Source organism: Caretta caretta, chromosome 26 (assembly GCF_965140235.1).
Source record: "Caretta caretta isolate rCarCar2 chromosome 26, rCarCar1.hap1, whole genome shotgun sequence".
Taxonomy (NCBI): domain Eukaryota; kingdom Metazoa; phylum Chordata; order Testudines; family Cheloniidae; genus Caretta; species Caretta caretta.
In genome coordinates, this window is record NC_134231.1 from 8,213,021 (window position 1) to 8,228,459 (window position 15,439).

At 42.0% G+C, this 15,439-nt stretch overlaps 1 protein-coding gene across 2 annotated transcripts in view; it reads left to right on the top strand.

Annotated features, from left to right (window-relative positions):
* Positions 1–15,439, top strand: part of PPP2R2A (protein phosphatase 2 regulatory subunit Balpha) — a 76,942-nt gene that overhangs the window by 38,636 nt on the left and 22,867 nt on the right. For both annotated transcript variants that reach the window (XM_048829307.2, XM_048829306.1), the window contains exon 3: positions 10,210–10,307. In XM_048829307.2, coding sequence (XP_048685264.1) covers positions 10,210–10,307 — 98 coding nt within the window. The remainder of the gene's footprint in view (positions 1–10,209; positions 10,308–15,439) is intronic.

Sequence of the window (15,439 nt, forward strand, 5' to 3'; positions counted from 1 at the left end):
TTTTTGCTTTCGATTCACTGGTTCAGGACCAGCGTTTGGTCATGTTTACAAGTCATTAAAAGGTTTGTACCTAGCCAACAAAGGTACGAGTAGTCCTGGCAAGTTGCATGATATTGGACCTTAATATAGCATCCTGATAACCATCTTGTTTTAATTTTTCCACTATGATTCTCACCTAGTTTTAGTCCTCAAAATCTTATGAACCACTGAAGGTGAAGATGAGCATTTTATACCATTCAAAAGATGTGATTCCAATTCAGGTTGGCATAAAGTGCTGGTTTGTTTTCAGCTGTTCTTGAGATACCAGCCATATAATAATGCTAAGAAAAAAAAATGGAGGGCCAGTGTTTTCAAAAGGGACTCGTATTTTCGGTGCTTCTATTTTTGTGTATCCAAACGGTGATGCTTTTAAGGTGCCTAATTTTTCAAAAAGTGCTGAGCATCCAGCCTCTGAAAATCAAGACTATAATCAGAATGATGAGATTTTAAGGTCTAATATATCCCACCCAGCTGGGGCTAGTGAAGAGCACTGCGCAGAAAATTTGGGTTTTCCATCTTTAAAGTGGTATACAACACTTATATCTAATGCCAGTAGTCCTACACTCAATGTTAAATAGCTCAGGTGAACTGGAAAAAGGTGAACAGTGATATGACAGGTTTCAGAGGAACAGCCGTGTTAGTCTGTATTCGCAAAAAGAAAAGGAGTACTTGTGGCACCTTAGAGACTAACCAATTTATTTGAGCATGAGCTTTCGTGAGCTACAGCTCACTTCATCAGATGTATACCGTGGAAACTGCAGCAGACTTTATATACACACAGAGGATATGAAACAATACCTCCTCCCACCCCACTGTCCTGCTGGTAATAGCTTATCTAAAGTGATCAACAGGTGGGCCATTTCCAGCACAAATCCAGGTTTTCTCACCCTCCACCCCCCCACACAAATTCACTCTCCTGCTGGTGCTAGCCCATCCAAAGTGACAACTCTTTACATCATCAAGTCGGGCTATTTCCTGCATAGATCGAGGTTTTCTCACATCCCCCCCACCCCCATACACACACAAACTCACTCTCCTGCTGGTAATAGCTCATCTAAACTGACCACTCTCCAAGTTTAAATCCAAGTTAAACCAGAACATCTGGGGGGGGGGGGGGTAGGAAAAAACAAGAGGAAACAGGCTACCTTGCATAATGACTTAGCCACTCCCAGTCTCTATTTAAGCCTAAATTAATAGTATCCAATTTGCAAATGAATTCCAATTCAGCAGTTTCTCGCTGGAGTCTGGATGTGAAGTTTTTTTGTTTTAAGATAGCGACCTTCATGTCTGTGATTGCGTGACCAGAGAGATTGAAGTGTTCTCCGACTGGTTTATGAATGTTATAATTCTTGACATCTGATTTGTGTCCATTTATTCTTTTACGTAGAGACTGTCCAGTTTGACCAATGTACACGGCAGAGGGGCATTGCTGGCACATGATGGCATATATCACATTGGTGGATGTGCAGGTGAACGAGCCTCTGATAGTGTGGCTGATGTTATTAGGCCCTGTGATGGTGTCCCCTGAATAGATATGTGGGCACAGTTGGCAACGGGCTTTGTTGCAAGGATAAGTTCCTGGGTTAGTGGTTCTGTTGTGTGGTATGTGGTTGTTGGTGAGTATTTGCTTCAGGTTGCGGGGCTGTCTGTAGGCAAGGACTGGCCTGTCTCCCAAGACTTGTGAGAGTGTTGGGTCATCCTTTAGGATAGGTTGTAGATCCTTAATAATGCGTTGGAGGGGTTTTAGTTGGGGGCTGAAGGTGACCGCTAGTGGCGTTCTGTTATTTTCTTTGTTAGGCCTGTCCTGTAGTAGGTAACTTCTGGGAACTCTTCTGGCTCTATCAATCTGTTTCTTTACTTCTGCAGGTGGGTATTGTAGTTGTAAGAAAGCTTGACAGAGAGCTTGTAGGTGTTTGTCTCTGTCTGAGGGGTTGGAGCAAATGCGGTTGTATCGCAGAGCTTGGCTGTAGACGATGGATCGTGTGGTGTGGTCAGGGTGAAAGCTGGAGGCATGCAGGTAGGAATAGCGGTCAGTAGGTTTCCGGTATAGGGTGGTGTTTATGTGGCCATTGTTTATTAGCACTGTAGTGTCCAGGAAGTGGATCTCTTGTGTGGACTGGACCAGGCTGAGGTCGGTGGTGGGATGGAAATTGTTGAAATCATGGTGGAATCAAAGGTTAGGGGGCCAGAGCAGAGACAAAAGGGAATGGTCTTTTGTGAGCTGCAGTTTCCTCTACCTAAAGGCAGAGTAGTTAACCTCCTTCAGGGAAATTCACAAGTCTTCACAGACCTGAAGTTTTTTTTTTTTTTTTTTTTTTACCTCAAAGTAACTAGAGGGGTTTTCTGCCTATTTGCCTGGAGACAAAGGTGTCAGGGTTTTGGGGGGTTTTTTGATTTTTTTTTTATGGTGGTGGTTGTTGTTGGGGTTTTTTTGGATTTTTCTGTAAGCTGTAGCTCAGGAAAGCTTGTGCTCAAATAAATTTGTTAGCCTGTAAGGTGCCACAAGTACTCCTTTTCTTTTTGCAAATACAGACTAACACGGCTGCTACTCTGAAAATAGTCTAGGTTAGCTATGACTAAAGAAGACTGTGGGGAGTTTCAGAGGGGGACCACAGTGACTGATGAAATTTCGTGTTGAAATTTGTGAGGTGATGCATTTGTTGCTGGGTTCTGATATTAACTAACCGCTCAGGATGAGGGCAGGGGGTGGAGAGGGCCAGGCAACTCAATGTAAATTTCTGGAGTGGGTGTCAAAAAAATAAATAAGCAAAATGTTAGGCTGTATAAAGAAACCAATACTGCAAATATTATAATGCTATGATATAATTCAATGGTATGCCTTTCCCTGGAATATTGTGTTCAGTTCTGGTCACCCCATCTCAGAAAGGATATAGCAGAAACAGGCAGTGAAATTGATTATATACATGAGAAGATATGAGACGAGACAGACTGACCCCAGTTAGTGTTGAGAAGACACAAACGAGAGGAACTATGATGGTAGTATACAGTTTTGGGGTGTGGCTGTTTTCCCTTATAACAAGAATAAGGCTACCTTCAGTTAAACTGAAAGGTGACCAATATAAATTGAAAGGAAATGCAATTTTAAATACTACATAACCTTTGGAGTTCACTATCTCAAGATATAACTTGAGGCCTAGTAAAATTAATAAAAGAAATAGGTATTTGTATGGGTAATGACAAAAATTTGGTAAGTGTATAAACTTTCCCACTTTGGAATAAGCCTGTCTGATGATGGTGAGAGGAAAAACTTCTCTACGGGAAAGTTATTTCATGTCTGTGCACTACAGATATTTTGGCCTCTTCCTCTGTAGCATGTGGTACTGCCACTATAAAAGAATGTATTGTGGATGGACCTTTGAGGTGAAATCCTAGCTGTAGAGAAGATGATGGGAGTTTTGCTATTGACTTGAATACTTACAGTATTTCATCCTGTTCTGATTCATTGTGACAGTTTCTCTGTGCCTACAAATAACAGACCTTCAAGCTGTTACTTGATTATTCTGTTTAGTCAGTTTTGTTGTCAGTATCATGGACCTGACTATAGAAACTTCTGGCCCCGCTAGTAATTTTTTTTATCCCTTTTGGAAGGAGGAAAAATGGGTAGAAAATGGAATATGGGGAAGAAAGAAGGAAAAGATGGGGAGTCCCTTCTTCAGTAAATAAAAAAGGTCCAAAGTTGGATGTAGAGGATTTTTCTTGCCTGCTCTCTAGATCTGCCTCTTTTCAGATATTATGGCTTTTATATATCTAGTGTAGAAATTAAATAGATACTTCCTGCCTGATTTTAAAAAACCAACAATAAAAGTAACTGACAATCCCATGCCACATTAATAAGCAAGATAGATCAGGTCACTTTTGTTTCCTTTTTAGATTTGGGAGAACTCTACTTAAACTATGGTGGGACGAATGAGCAGGAAGTTTAGGTGCACTGGAAGAGTCCTCCATTTATCCTCTCCATGACAACTGCTGCAGGGGACCAACCTGGTGATGTACGTTTGACTGTCCTTTGCTGAAAGACCTTGATCACTTAGGAATCTATCAAACCTGCTTTTCACTTCTGATCCAGGATTAGGCAGACAATTCTAGTTTCTAAAAATATACCTGCAAGGAGTCTAGTGCTGTTGTAGCTTAGGAGTTGCCTGTACTAGATGAATTGGTTTATTTATTCAGATATATGCACTGCAATTGGCTGCCCAGCTTTATTTGAACAGAACTCTGAAAACCAACTCTAAATATATTACATTCCTGACTACGTACCTAAAATCCGTTATTTTGTAGTCATATTTACAAAGCAGTAAGCGTATTCGTAGTAGAATTAGGTTATTCTTCCTAGATTACATTTCATGTAAGCAATTGAATATAATTTAGTGAATAAGCAATTTTTTTCTAAACATCATGACAGTACAAGAGTTGTAGCTTAGCATAACGATCTTTGGTAAGGGCCCCTAATAATCCTGTTTGTTGTTTTAGTGTATTAACTTAATATCCTAATTCAGTAGACATGAATAAGATTATCACCATGAAGTTTTTAAATCAAAATTCACTTTATAATTATAATGTGATTGGGGGTGTCCGTTGGGGAGTAAAACTACTGAAACAGATCAAGGTAGATTTAAAAGAGTTGGGATGGGGCAGGCTTTTTAGGCAAATAACTTGTTTTCTCAGCTCTGCTGATTTGAAGTTTGATGATTTCCCACATCTAAGGATGAGTAAGTAGCCTTGCGGTTAACACACTGGACTGGGATTCAGGAGAATTGGTGTCAGTTCCTGTGGGACCTTGGGCAAAGTCACTTCATTTTTCTGTGCTTCATTTTTCCTGTCTATAAAACAGTGATTGTACTTTCTTACCTTGGTGGGGTGGGGTGAGAATAAATTCATTAATGCAAGTGCACAGTTACCATAGCAATGAGGGCCATGTAAGAACCAAGGTAATATCTCTCCTGTTTTGCCTTTATCAGAATTCTGTCTTCCTCTTGCCTGCTCGTGATACTGCACCACTGTAATTAAATTCTTGGTCCCTTGAAATGTCAGAATACTGCTTCTTAGGCCATGTCTACACTTACTGGGGATCAGAGTGCTCTCCAGTACTCCCCCAAAACAAGAGGAGTAAGGCAAGTTGACAGGAGTGTCTCCCATCGACACAGCCTGGTGTAGGTACTGCAGTAAGTTGACCTAAGCTACATCGATCAATCGAGCTGGAGTAACGTAACTTAGGTCGACTCACCCTGGTAGTGTAGACATGGCCTTAGTGTCAAGGAAATCTCAAATCACCTACAGTTTAAAAAATAAATAAATAAATAAATAAAAATACAGAGACTAAGTGGTCTCCAAAGAGAGGTGCATTGCACATTCATTCTGTGACTTTCTGCAGGTCTGTCAGGAGATTGACTGAGTTAACTCTTGCATCCGATGAAGTGAGCTGCAGCTCACGAAAGCTTATGCTCAAATAAATTTCTTAGTCTCTAAGGTGCCACAAGTCCTCCTTTTCTTTCTGAGTTAACTCTGTTTGCTAAGGTGCATCAAATATGTGGAGTTTTAGGTGGCTGTTCTTCATGGCATCTTTTTTGACACTGGTGGTTCCGGGTGAAGGGGCGCATTCTGCAGTAAAATAGAGAATGCAGTATGTTTCTGAACGTCTGTTGTGATGCAGACTTACTCGAGCATCAGTAGGTTTGCTGCTTCCCCCTCATCGATTTTCCTCCTCTGTACTGTTGGCCTATCATTTGGAAGCTCCTGGGCAGTGGTGAAAGCAGCTCTGAGAGTTTCCAAGACCTCCACCTAGAGACTGTAGCGAAAATAGCATACACAAAAGGGAGGAGGCAAGAGAAAGCAGCACGTTCTGTAGATGCTCTGTTTCTCATTGCTGCACTGAAGGACTAAAATAATCCTGCCTTGCAATTGTCACTGGGATTTTAGTTACCATTTGAAAGAAAAGACTAGCATTCATTTTATTTGGGAACAAGGGTGTTAACGCAGATGAAAATACACAAGCGAATTAGTGCACTGCGGAAGATGAAATGCTTCCCCTGTCAATTCTCAAACACTATTAAATCCGCCCAGTCTAACACCAGTGCTTTGATGTCTGCCTCTTTCTTTGACCAAGGTATGGGAATACAGTATTCTTAACGGTGAGTTACTCGATTTAAAATGCTTGATAGTTGCTTTGCTTTCAGTACTTACTTTATATAAATGTGCAGGCTCAGCACGATTTTCAGGCTAATAGGAAAGCCTTTTTTTGATTACTTGTGTTTTGACCTTTGAGAATAAATAGCTCAAGCTTGCCTTGTAAGAGACAGGTTCCTTAGATTCATTTTTACTTTTTTAATTTTTTTTTAAAATGCGACTTTTACAGACTTAAAGGAGTTGCTAATTTTCTGTTGTAATTGCAAATAAAGAACTTTTTTTTAATTTAAAACTAAATTGATCCAAGCTGTTTAAAATACCCGTTTTCTGGATACTAGAAAAATAAAACACAAGTAGATGCAGCATTCAGAGTTTGAATGTCTTGTCACCTTCAGAAGAGCATGCTGTCCTCTCTTGGAGGGCTGGGGATGGTAGCACTGAAACTTCTTTCACTGATGGAGGTTCATGCAGCTGATTCTGTAAACAAAACAGGAGCTGTGTCAGCCTGCTGGCCGCTAATCAGACACTCAAACATGGACACAAACCCGTAAGGTACTAGGAACAGAAAGCAAGGTGAGAGATAATATTTCGACTGGGAGACCTCCTACAGGCTACTGGATGCATTTAGGAGGTGATTTCTGGGCTTAAGATTATAAATATATGTACAGAATGTAAAACTGTGGTGAAAAACAGGTAATTGGTTTACCTTCATGAGCAAAGACCATAAGAAGCTTCTCTGAATATATTTCAGATGAAGTATGTTCAAGGAAAATAGTTGGACCAACAAACCTCAGGAAATTCAATTACAATCTCCTAACTTAGAATGTCCTGACTTTTGATGCTGTATATCACGATTGTAAGGCTTTAAATGTCGGGTCTTTATCCTTTTCCATTTTTGAATGGCAGTTCTGCAAAATAACTTGTCATGAAATGCATCAAATGTGCATTCATTGACTTGACTTGCTGTTCTGGTCATTCCTATAAACATTCCTATTTAGGCTTGCAAAAATATGTATTTTGGTGTGAATATGTAATGTTTTCAAAGCATGCTTTTTCCTGGCCAAATAAGTATGGTGATAGCTTTACCCATGTCCTCTGCAGTCAGGTTCTAAAGCCAATTTTTACTTTTCAAACTTGCAGGTGCTATTCCGGTTTATTAGCAAAATTGTCTCCTCCTCACCATGGTTAGCTCAGTTGTCAATGCAAATGCTGACAGCTCATTTCCGGAATGCTTTTTAAAGTATATGTCATCCTGTACATTTGTTAGTATTCAATGTTTTTTGAATCCACACAATATCCATTTTGACTTGGAATGAGGTGCCAAGGCTTTTATCTGATAAATATTTTCCTTTAATATTGCTTATTGAATCATATAGCTTTCTCAGACTTGCAAGTGCTTTACATTAACTAACCCTCAAAACAATCCTATGCAATAAGTAGTATGTCCCTGTTTTACAGATGGGGAAATAGAGGTTTTTAAATTTACTCACCCAAGATAAGAGGGAGTCAGGATTTGAACTTGGGAATTCCTGGCTCCTAGGTCTGCTCATCATCCTCGTTATTATTTATTTGTTTTACCGTCGTGCCTTGGAGTCCTAGTCATGTATCAGAATGCTAGGTGCTGTACAAACACAAAATAAAAAGACTGTCTCTGCCTCTTACAGTCTAACTTGTGAAGGGTGTACATTGAACACCCATACTATTGTTTGTTTACATAAATATTCTGAAATCGTTTTAAAAAAGTAGTCTCAAACATCAGCATTCATGAGAGGCAAATATCAGTTTAGCCAGCAGTGAGTAGGAATGAATGGATATTGTTACTTTTAAAAGGTTGGGGGGGGAAGAAATCAATTTTATGAAGGATAAACTTATATTTTGTTGTTGGTGTATTTAGAAAGAAGCTTATTTCATATCTACATATTTAACTTTAGGATCGTGTTAGTGAGAAATTGCATCATCTCTATTTTCAGTTCTCTAATATGCGGCAATGAACACTGCATATCGGAGAGCAGAACTGAGCTCTGTGTGTTGAACATCCTCCCATACATGCCAGAAGTCTGACTTTGCATCTTTTTCCTTGATATTTGGGGATTTTGCAGCTCAGTTTGGCCTGCATGTTTGAGCTGTCTTGGGATTGCACAATTTTGAGACAGTAGTCTACACTTATAATTGCTGTATATTGCAGTAAATAGAAAACAGGATATTTTGGTAATGACCAGAAAGGGCACCACCCATCTTTTTGGAATAACATCAGAATGATTTTTGCCTAAGATCCACCTTAGCTGTTTGAAAAATGTCTCCCTTCAAAATCACGGTGAAAGGACATGAAATTTCCTGTCTTCCTTTAAATGAGAGAGGCCTGCTACTTTTAGTGTCTGCTTTCTGTTCTCATAACATGGACCTGCCTCTCTGCAGAAATCTGTGAACGTTAAGATAAATATGGAACGTTTTGCTCAGTAGCATTCAGTATGCAAGGTAGCTCCTCAGAGCTCCAAAACGTAAAACAAGAAAGCAGAAACGATCAGGCAACAACAACCATAACAAAAGTTGTGCAGTGCGTTGTTCATCTCTAATACACAAGAATAAAGAAGAAAAGAGATTTTCTGCCTGGAAAATAACTGACGTACTTTTTTTCTGCCAGAAAGTCTTATATTTGTTGCTCCATGGTGAAGTGGAAAGTGTCTGTCTGCAAATTAAATATTAGGTATTGAAGATATTATTCCCAGAATAAACTGAAATATCTCTTCTAGTTAATGGAGAATATAAATATTGTGGTTTCATGGAAGGAAGTGTTTATAACCTGGTAAACATATCTATTTCTACACTGAAGTGCAAATTTTGATTCCCTCATGTACTTATTCTTTTGCTTATGAAGAAAATAGTCTGGGTTTGTTCCTCTCCAGGAAAAATACATACTTTTGCTGGACATTTATTTTTTTCCCCTCTGTGTCTTTGCTGACACTGTCTATAGCGTATTGTGTATTAAAAAGTAACTAGAATGAAAATGCTTTGATGGTTGGTTGAGTTGGATCAGGGGTGGCAAGTTTAAAGGTTAAACTTGAAACATTTTAAATTCTGAATGTTTTTAAATTAAAAATTAATTTAATAGAAGTCTAAAGGAATCCACGCACAACATTCAAAATAATTTATGCTTAGTTATAATTTCTGCAGAGGAAAGATATAACTCAGATGAAAACAAACGTGTATTTGTATGTGTGCTAGGAATTAATATACATTGGTGGGTATGGGCTTAATTTTCATCCTACGTTCGACATTTGACATTGCCTCTCTTGCAAGACCAGTTATGTACATACTGTAGGCTAAATTCCATTTTTAAAGGGATGATCGGCAGAGATGAGTACTCCGTATATAGAATTACAAAACTTGCCCAATTTATATAGCACTCTCAAAGGGGGAAAAAAACCCTTAGTAAATAATTTTAGCAGGTAAAAACCCAGTCTAAATCTGATGAGGAAGTAGTCTGAGAACAGGAATTCCTCTACCTTTTTTTTTTTTTTTTTTTTTTTTTTAAAAAGACAGTCATTTGAACTTAAGATCTTAACTTGAGTGTAGTTGTTGTGGTTCTGCTTCCTTGCATTCCTCAGATGCTGATGTTTGAGCATGTCCACCCGAATAAAACATTTCTGCCTAAAGCTTTCAGATCTGTACATACAGTCCTGAAGAGACAAGCTTTGAGATCAGTATGGGTAATGGGCACATGTCCAGTTCTACTGTTAAAAATGAATGGCAGAGGTCTAGGTGAAATGAGCAGAAATATATATAAACAAAACCAAAACCCCACTATAACCGGCCTTTTTCTGGACGAACAAACAATTTTGGACCTTTTCCCGGTTATGAGCATTTTATTCAGAGAATAAGACTGATGTAGACTGAAATGAGCCTTTGTCAAGCTGTCGGGAAAGATTTTCTGTTTGTACTCCTTAACCATTTATAGTTTTCTTGACTTTTTGAGTAGATGTTTAGAAGAAATGCTGACTGACGGTTTTTTTGTTCTTGGTTATGCAGCGGATATAATTTCTACGGTAGAATTTAACCATTCTGGAGAATTACTAGCAACAGGAGACAAAGGAGGTAGAGTTGTCATCTTTCAACAGGAGCAGGAGGTGAGTGTTAACTGTGCTTAAAATAAGTCATGTATTAAAACTCTTCCCCTATCTGCAAGTGACCTCTTGGAGTGAGGTGTATACTTGTATGAGAAATTGGGCAGTTCCACTGTATAATAAGTATCTGATCATTCTGAGGTGCTGGGAGACTAAACAGTGAAACTCCAAAGCAACTACCAAAAGAACTATCAAAATTGATTACATTATTAGGGTCTTTAAAGGTCTGGTCCTGTTTCTAAATGGTTGTCTAAACAGTTTATAGTGCGAACAAAATTTGACTAAAAACCTTGGGGACCTCTTGAAGTTGTCACTTCAGATAGCTTGCTGCCTTTTGGGGATGTTCCTTAATGCCGGTTTCAGTGTAGCTGTTGGGAAATGAGAAGTGGCTCTAAGGGAGCATGTGGCCAAAGATGGCCCTTTACACTCTAATATATATCAGGCAAAAATTGGTCAAGGTTCTTCTGTCAGCATTGAGTCTTTGCAGCTTGTTTTGGGGTGATTTAAGAGAAGATTTTTTTCTGCCCGCTAAAAGTTACGATGTAAAGGTCTTAACAGCAGAGGGAATTCTTTCCTAAAACTAAACACAAAAGTTCCTTCTAGCCATCACCTTCAGCCCCCAACTAAAACCTCTCCAACGCATCATCAAGAATCTACAACCTATCCTGAAGGATGATCCATCACTCTCACAGATCTTGGGAGACAGGCCAGTCCTTGCTACAGACAGCCCCCCCAACCTGAAGCAAATATTCACGAGCAACCACACACCACCCAACAGAACCACTAACCCAGGAACCTTGATCAAACTGGACAGTCTCTACATAAAAGAATAAATGGACACAAATCAGAGGTCAAGAATTATAACATTCAGAAACCAGTCGGAGAACACTTCAGTCTCTTCGGTCACTCGATTACAGACCTAAAAGTGGCAATTCTTCAACAAAAAAACTTCCAGAACAGACTCCAACGAGACACTGCTGAATTGGAATTAATTTGCAAACTGGATACAATTAATTTAGGCTTGAATAGAGACTGGGAGTGGATGGGTCATTACACAAAGTAAAAAATTTCCCCATGTTTATCTCCCTCCTCTCCCCTCCCCCCCTCACTGTTCCTCAGGATATGTCTACACTACAAAATTAGGTCGAATTTATAGAAGTTTTTTTATAAATCGTTTTTATATGGTTGTCAAGGTTCCTCCCCCACTCTGAACTCTAGGGTACAGATGTGGGGACCTGCATGAAAAACCTCCTAAGCTTATCTTTACCAGCTTAGGTCAAAACTTCCCCAAGGTACAAAATATTCCACCCGTTGTCCTTGGACTGGCCGCTACCACCACCAAACTAATACTGGTTACTGGGGAAGAGCTGTTTGGACGCGTCCTTCCCCCCAAAATACTTCCCAAAACCTTGCACCCCACTTCCTGGACAAGGTTTGGTAAAAAGCCTCACCAATTTGCCTAGGTGACTACAGACCCAGACCCTTGGATCTTAAGAACAATGAACAATCCTCCCAACACTTGCACCCCCCCTTTCCTGGGAAATGTTGGATAAAAAGCCTCACCAATTTGCATAGGTGACCACAGACCCAAACCCTTGGATCTGAGAACAATGAAAAAGCATTCAGTTTCTTACAAGAAGACTTTTAATAAAAATAGAAGTAAATAGAAATAAAGAAATCCCCCCTGTAAAATCAGGATGGTAGATATCTTACAGGGTAATTAGATTAAAAAACATAGAGAACCCCTCTAGGCAAAACCTCAAGTTACAAAAAAGATACACAGACAGAAATAGTTATTCTATTCAGCACAATGCTTTTCTCAGCCATTTAAAGAAATCATAATCTAACACATACCTAGCTAGATTACTTACTAAAAGTTCTAAGACTCCATTCCTGGTCTATCCCCGACAAAGAAGACTACAGACAGACACAGACCCTTTGTTTCTCTCCCTCCTCCCAGCTTTTGAAGGTATCTTGTCTCCTCATTGGTCATTTTGGTCAGGTGCCAGCGAGGTTACCTTTAGCTTCTTAACCCTTTACAGGTGAGAGGAGCTTTCCCCTGGCCAGGAGGGATTTCAAAGGGGTTTACCCTTCCCTTTATATTTATGACAATGGTCGATTGTGTGTGTCTCTACACAAAATGCTCTAAGTGCATTAACTCGGCAGAGTGCTTCCAGAGTACCGAGGCTAGCGTCGATTTCCAGACTGTTGCACTGTGGGTAGTTATCCCACGGTTCCCGCAGTCTCCACTGCCTATTGGAATTCTGGGTTGAGATCCCAATGCCTGATGGGGCAAAAAACGTTGTCACGGGTGGTTCTGGGTACATGTCATCAGGCCCTCCCACCCTCCTTCTGTGAAAGCAAAGGCAGGCAATCGTTTCGCGCCTTTTTTCCTGAGTTACCTGTGCAGACGCCATACCACCGCAAGCATGGAGCCCGCTCAGCTCACTCTCACCGTATGTCTCCTGGGTGCTGGCAGATGCGGTACTGCATTGCTACACAGCAGCAGCAACCCATTGCCTTGTGGCGGCAGATGGTGCAATAGGCCTGAAAACCATCGGCATCATGTCCGAGGTGCTCCTGGCTGCCTCGGTAAGGTTGGTCAGGAGCACCTGGGCAGACATGGGTGCAGGGACTAAATTTGGAGTGACTCGACCAGGTCATTCTCTTCAGTCATGCAGGCAGTCCTATTGCACCATCTTCTGCCGGGCAGGCAGGAGATGAGGATGGCTAGCAGTCCTATTGCACCGTCTGCTGCCAGCCAAAGATGTAAAAGATAGATGGAGTGGATCAAAACAAGAAATAAACCAGGTTTGTTTTGTATTCATTCCCCCCCGCCTCCCTCCCTCCGTGAAATCAACGGCCGACAATCGTTTTGGTGAGGTCTGTCGGGGCACCTTGAAAACTTCAATGGAGATTCAGTCCTGCCTGAAATACCAGAGGGAGGGATAGCTTTGTAGGTTGAGCACTGGCCTGCTAAACCCAGGGTTTTGAGTTCAATCCTTGAGAGGGCCATTTTGTGTGACCGTTGTTTTTGTTTGTCCTTGATGTAAAGCCACCCCCTTTGTAGATTTTAATTCCCTGTAAGCCAACCCTGTTAGCCTTGTCGTCAGTCGCCCCTCCCTCTGTCAGAGCAATGGCAGACAATCGTTCTGTGCAGACGCCAGACCACGGCAAGCTTGGAGCCCGCTCAGATCACTTTGGCAATTAGGAGCACATTAAACACCACACGCATTATCCAGCAGTATTTGCAGCACCAGAACCTCGCAAAGCGAAACCGGGCGAGTAGGCGACCTCAGCGTGGTGACGAGAGTGATGAGGACATAGACACAGACTTCTCTCAAAGCACGGGCCCTGACAATGTGGGTATCATGGTGCCAATGGGGCAGGTTCATGCGGTGGAACACTGATTCTGGACTCGGGGAAGAAAGCACAGACTGGTGGGACCGCATAGTGTTGCAGGTCTGGGACGGTTCCCAGTGGCTGTGAAACTTTCGCATGCGTAAGGGCGCTTTCATGGAACTTTGTGACTTACTTTCCCCTGCCTGAAGATCATGAATACCAGGATGAGAGCAGCCCTCACAGTTGAGAAGCGAGTGGCAATAGCCCTGTGAAAGCTTGCAATGCCAGACAGTTACCGGTCAGTCGGGAATCAATTTGGAGTGGCCAAATCTACTGTGGAGGCTGCTGTGATGCAAGTAGCCAACGCAATCAAAGATCTGCTGATATTGAGGGTAGTGACACTGGGAAATGTGCAGGTCATAGTGGATGGCTTTGCTGAAATGGGATTCCCTAACTGTAGTGGGGCAATAGACGGAACCCATATCCCTATCTTGGCACCGGCGCACCAAGCGGGCGAGTACATAAACCGCAAGGGGTACTTTTCAGTAGTGCTGCAAGCACTGGTGGATCACAAGGGACGTTTCACCAGCATCAACGTGGGATGGCCGGGAGAGGTACATGACGCTCGCATCTTCAGGACCTCTGGTCTGTTTCAAAAGCTGCAGGAAGGGACTTCATTCCCAGACCAGAAAATAACCGTTGGGGATGTTGAAATGCCTATAGTTATCCTTGGGGACCTAGCCCACCCCTTAATGCCCTGGCTCATGAAGCCGTACACAGGCAGCCTGGACAGTAGTCAGGAGCTGTTCAACTACAGGCTGAGCAAGTGCAGAATGGTGGTAGAATGTGCATATGGACGTTTAAAAGCGCGCTGGCGCAGTTTACTGACTCGGTTAGACCTCAGCGAAACCAATATTCCCACTGTTATTACTGCTTGCTGTGCGCTCCACAATATCTGTGAGAGTAAGGGGGAGACTTTTATGGCAGGGTGGGAGGTTGAGGCAAATGGCTTGGCCGCTGGTTACACGCAGCCAGACACCAGGGCGGTTAGAAGAGCGCAGGAGGGCGCAGTGTGCATCAGAGAAGCTTTGAAAACCAGTTTCATGACTGGCCAGGCTACGGTGTGAAAGTTCTGTTTGTTTCTCCTTGATAAAACGCCCCCACCCCTTGGTTCACTCTACTTCCCTGTAAGCTAACCACCCTCGCTTCCTCCCATCAATCACCGCTTGTAGAGGCAATAAAGTCATTGTTGCTTCACATTCATGCATTCTTTCTTAATTCATCACACAAATAGGGGGATACCTGCCAAGGTAGCCCAGGAGGGGTGGTGGAGGAGGGAAGGACAAGGCCACACAGCACTTTAAAAGTTTAAAACTTATTGAATGCCAGCCTTCTGTTGCTTGGGCCATGCTCTGGGGTGGAGTGGCTGGGTGGCCAGAGGCCCCCCCACCGTGTTCTTGGGCATCTGGGTGAGGAGGCTATGGAACTTGGGGAGGAGGGCGGTTGGTTACACAGGGGCTGTAGCGGTGGTCTGTGGCCCAGCTGCCTTTCCTGCAGCTCAACCATATGCTGGAGCATACTGGTTTGGTCCTCCAGCAGCCTCAGCATTGAATCCTGCCTCGTCTCATCATTCAGCCCTCTCTTCAGCCCACCACCTCTCCTCACGGTCATTTTGTGCTTTCCTGCACTCTGACGTTGTCTGCCTCTATGCATTTGTCTGCTCTGTCAGTGTGGGAGGACAGCATGAGCTCAGAGAACTTTTCATCGCAAGTGCATTTTTTTTGCCTTCTAAT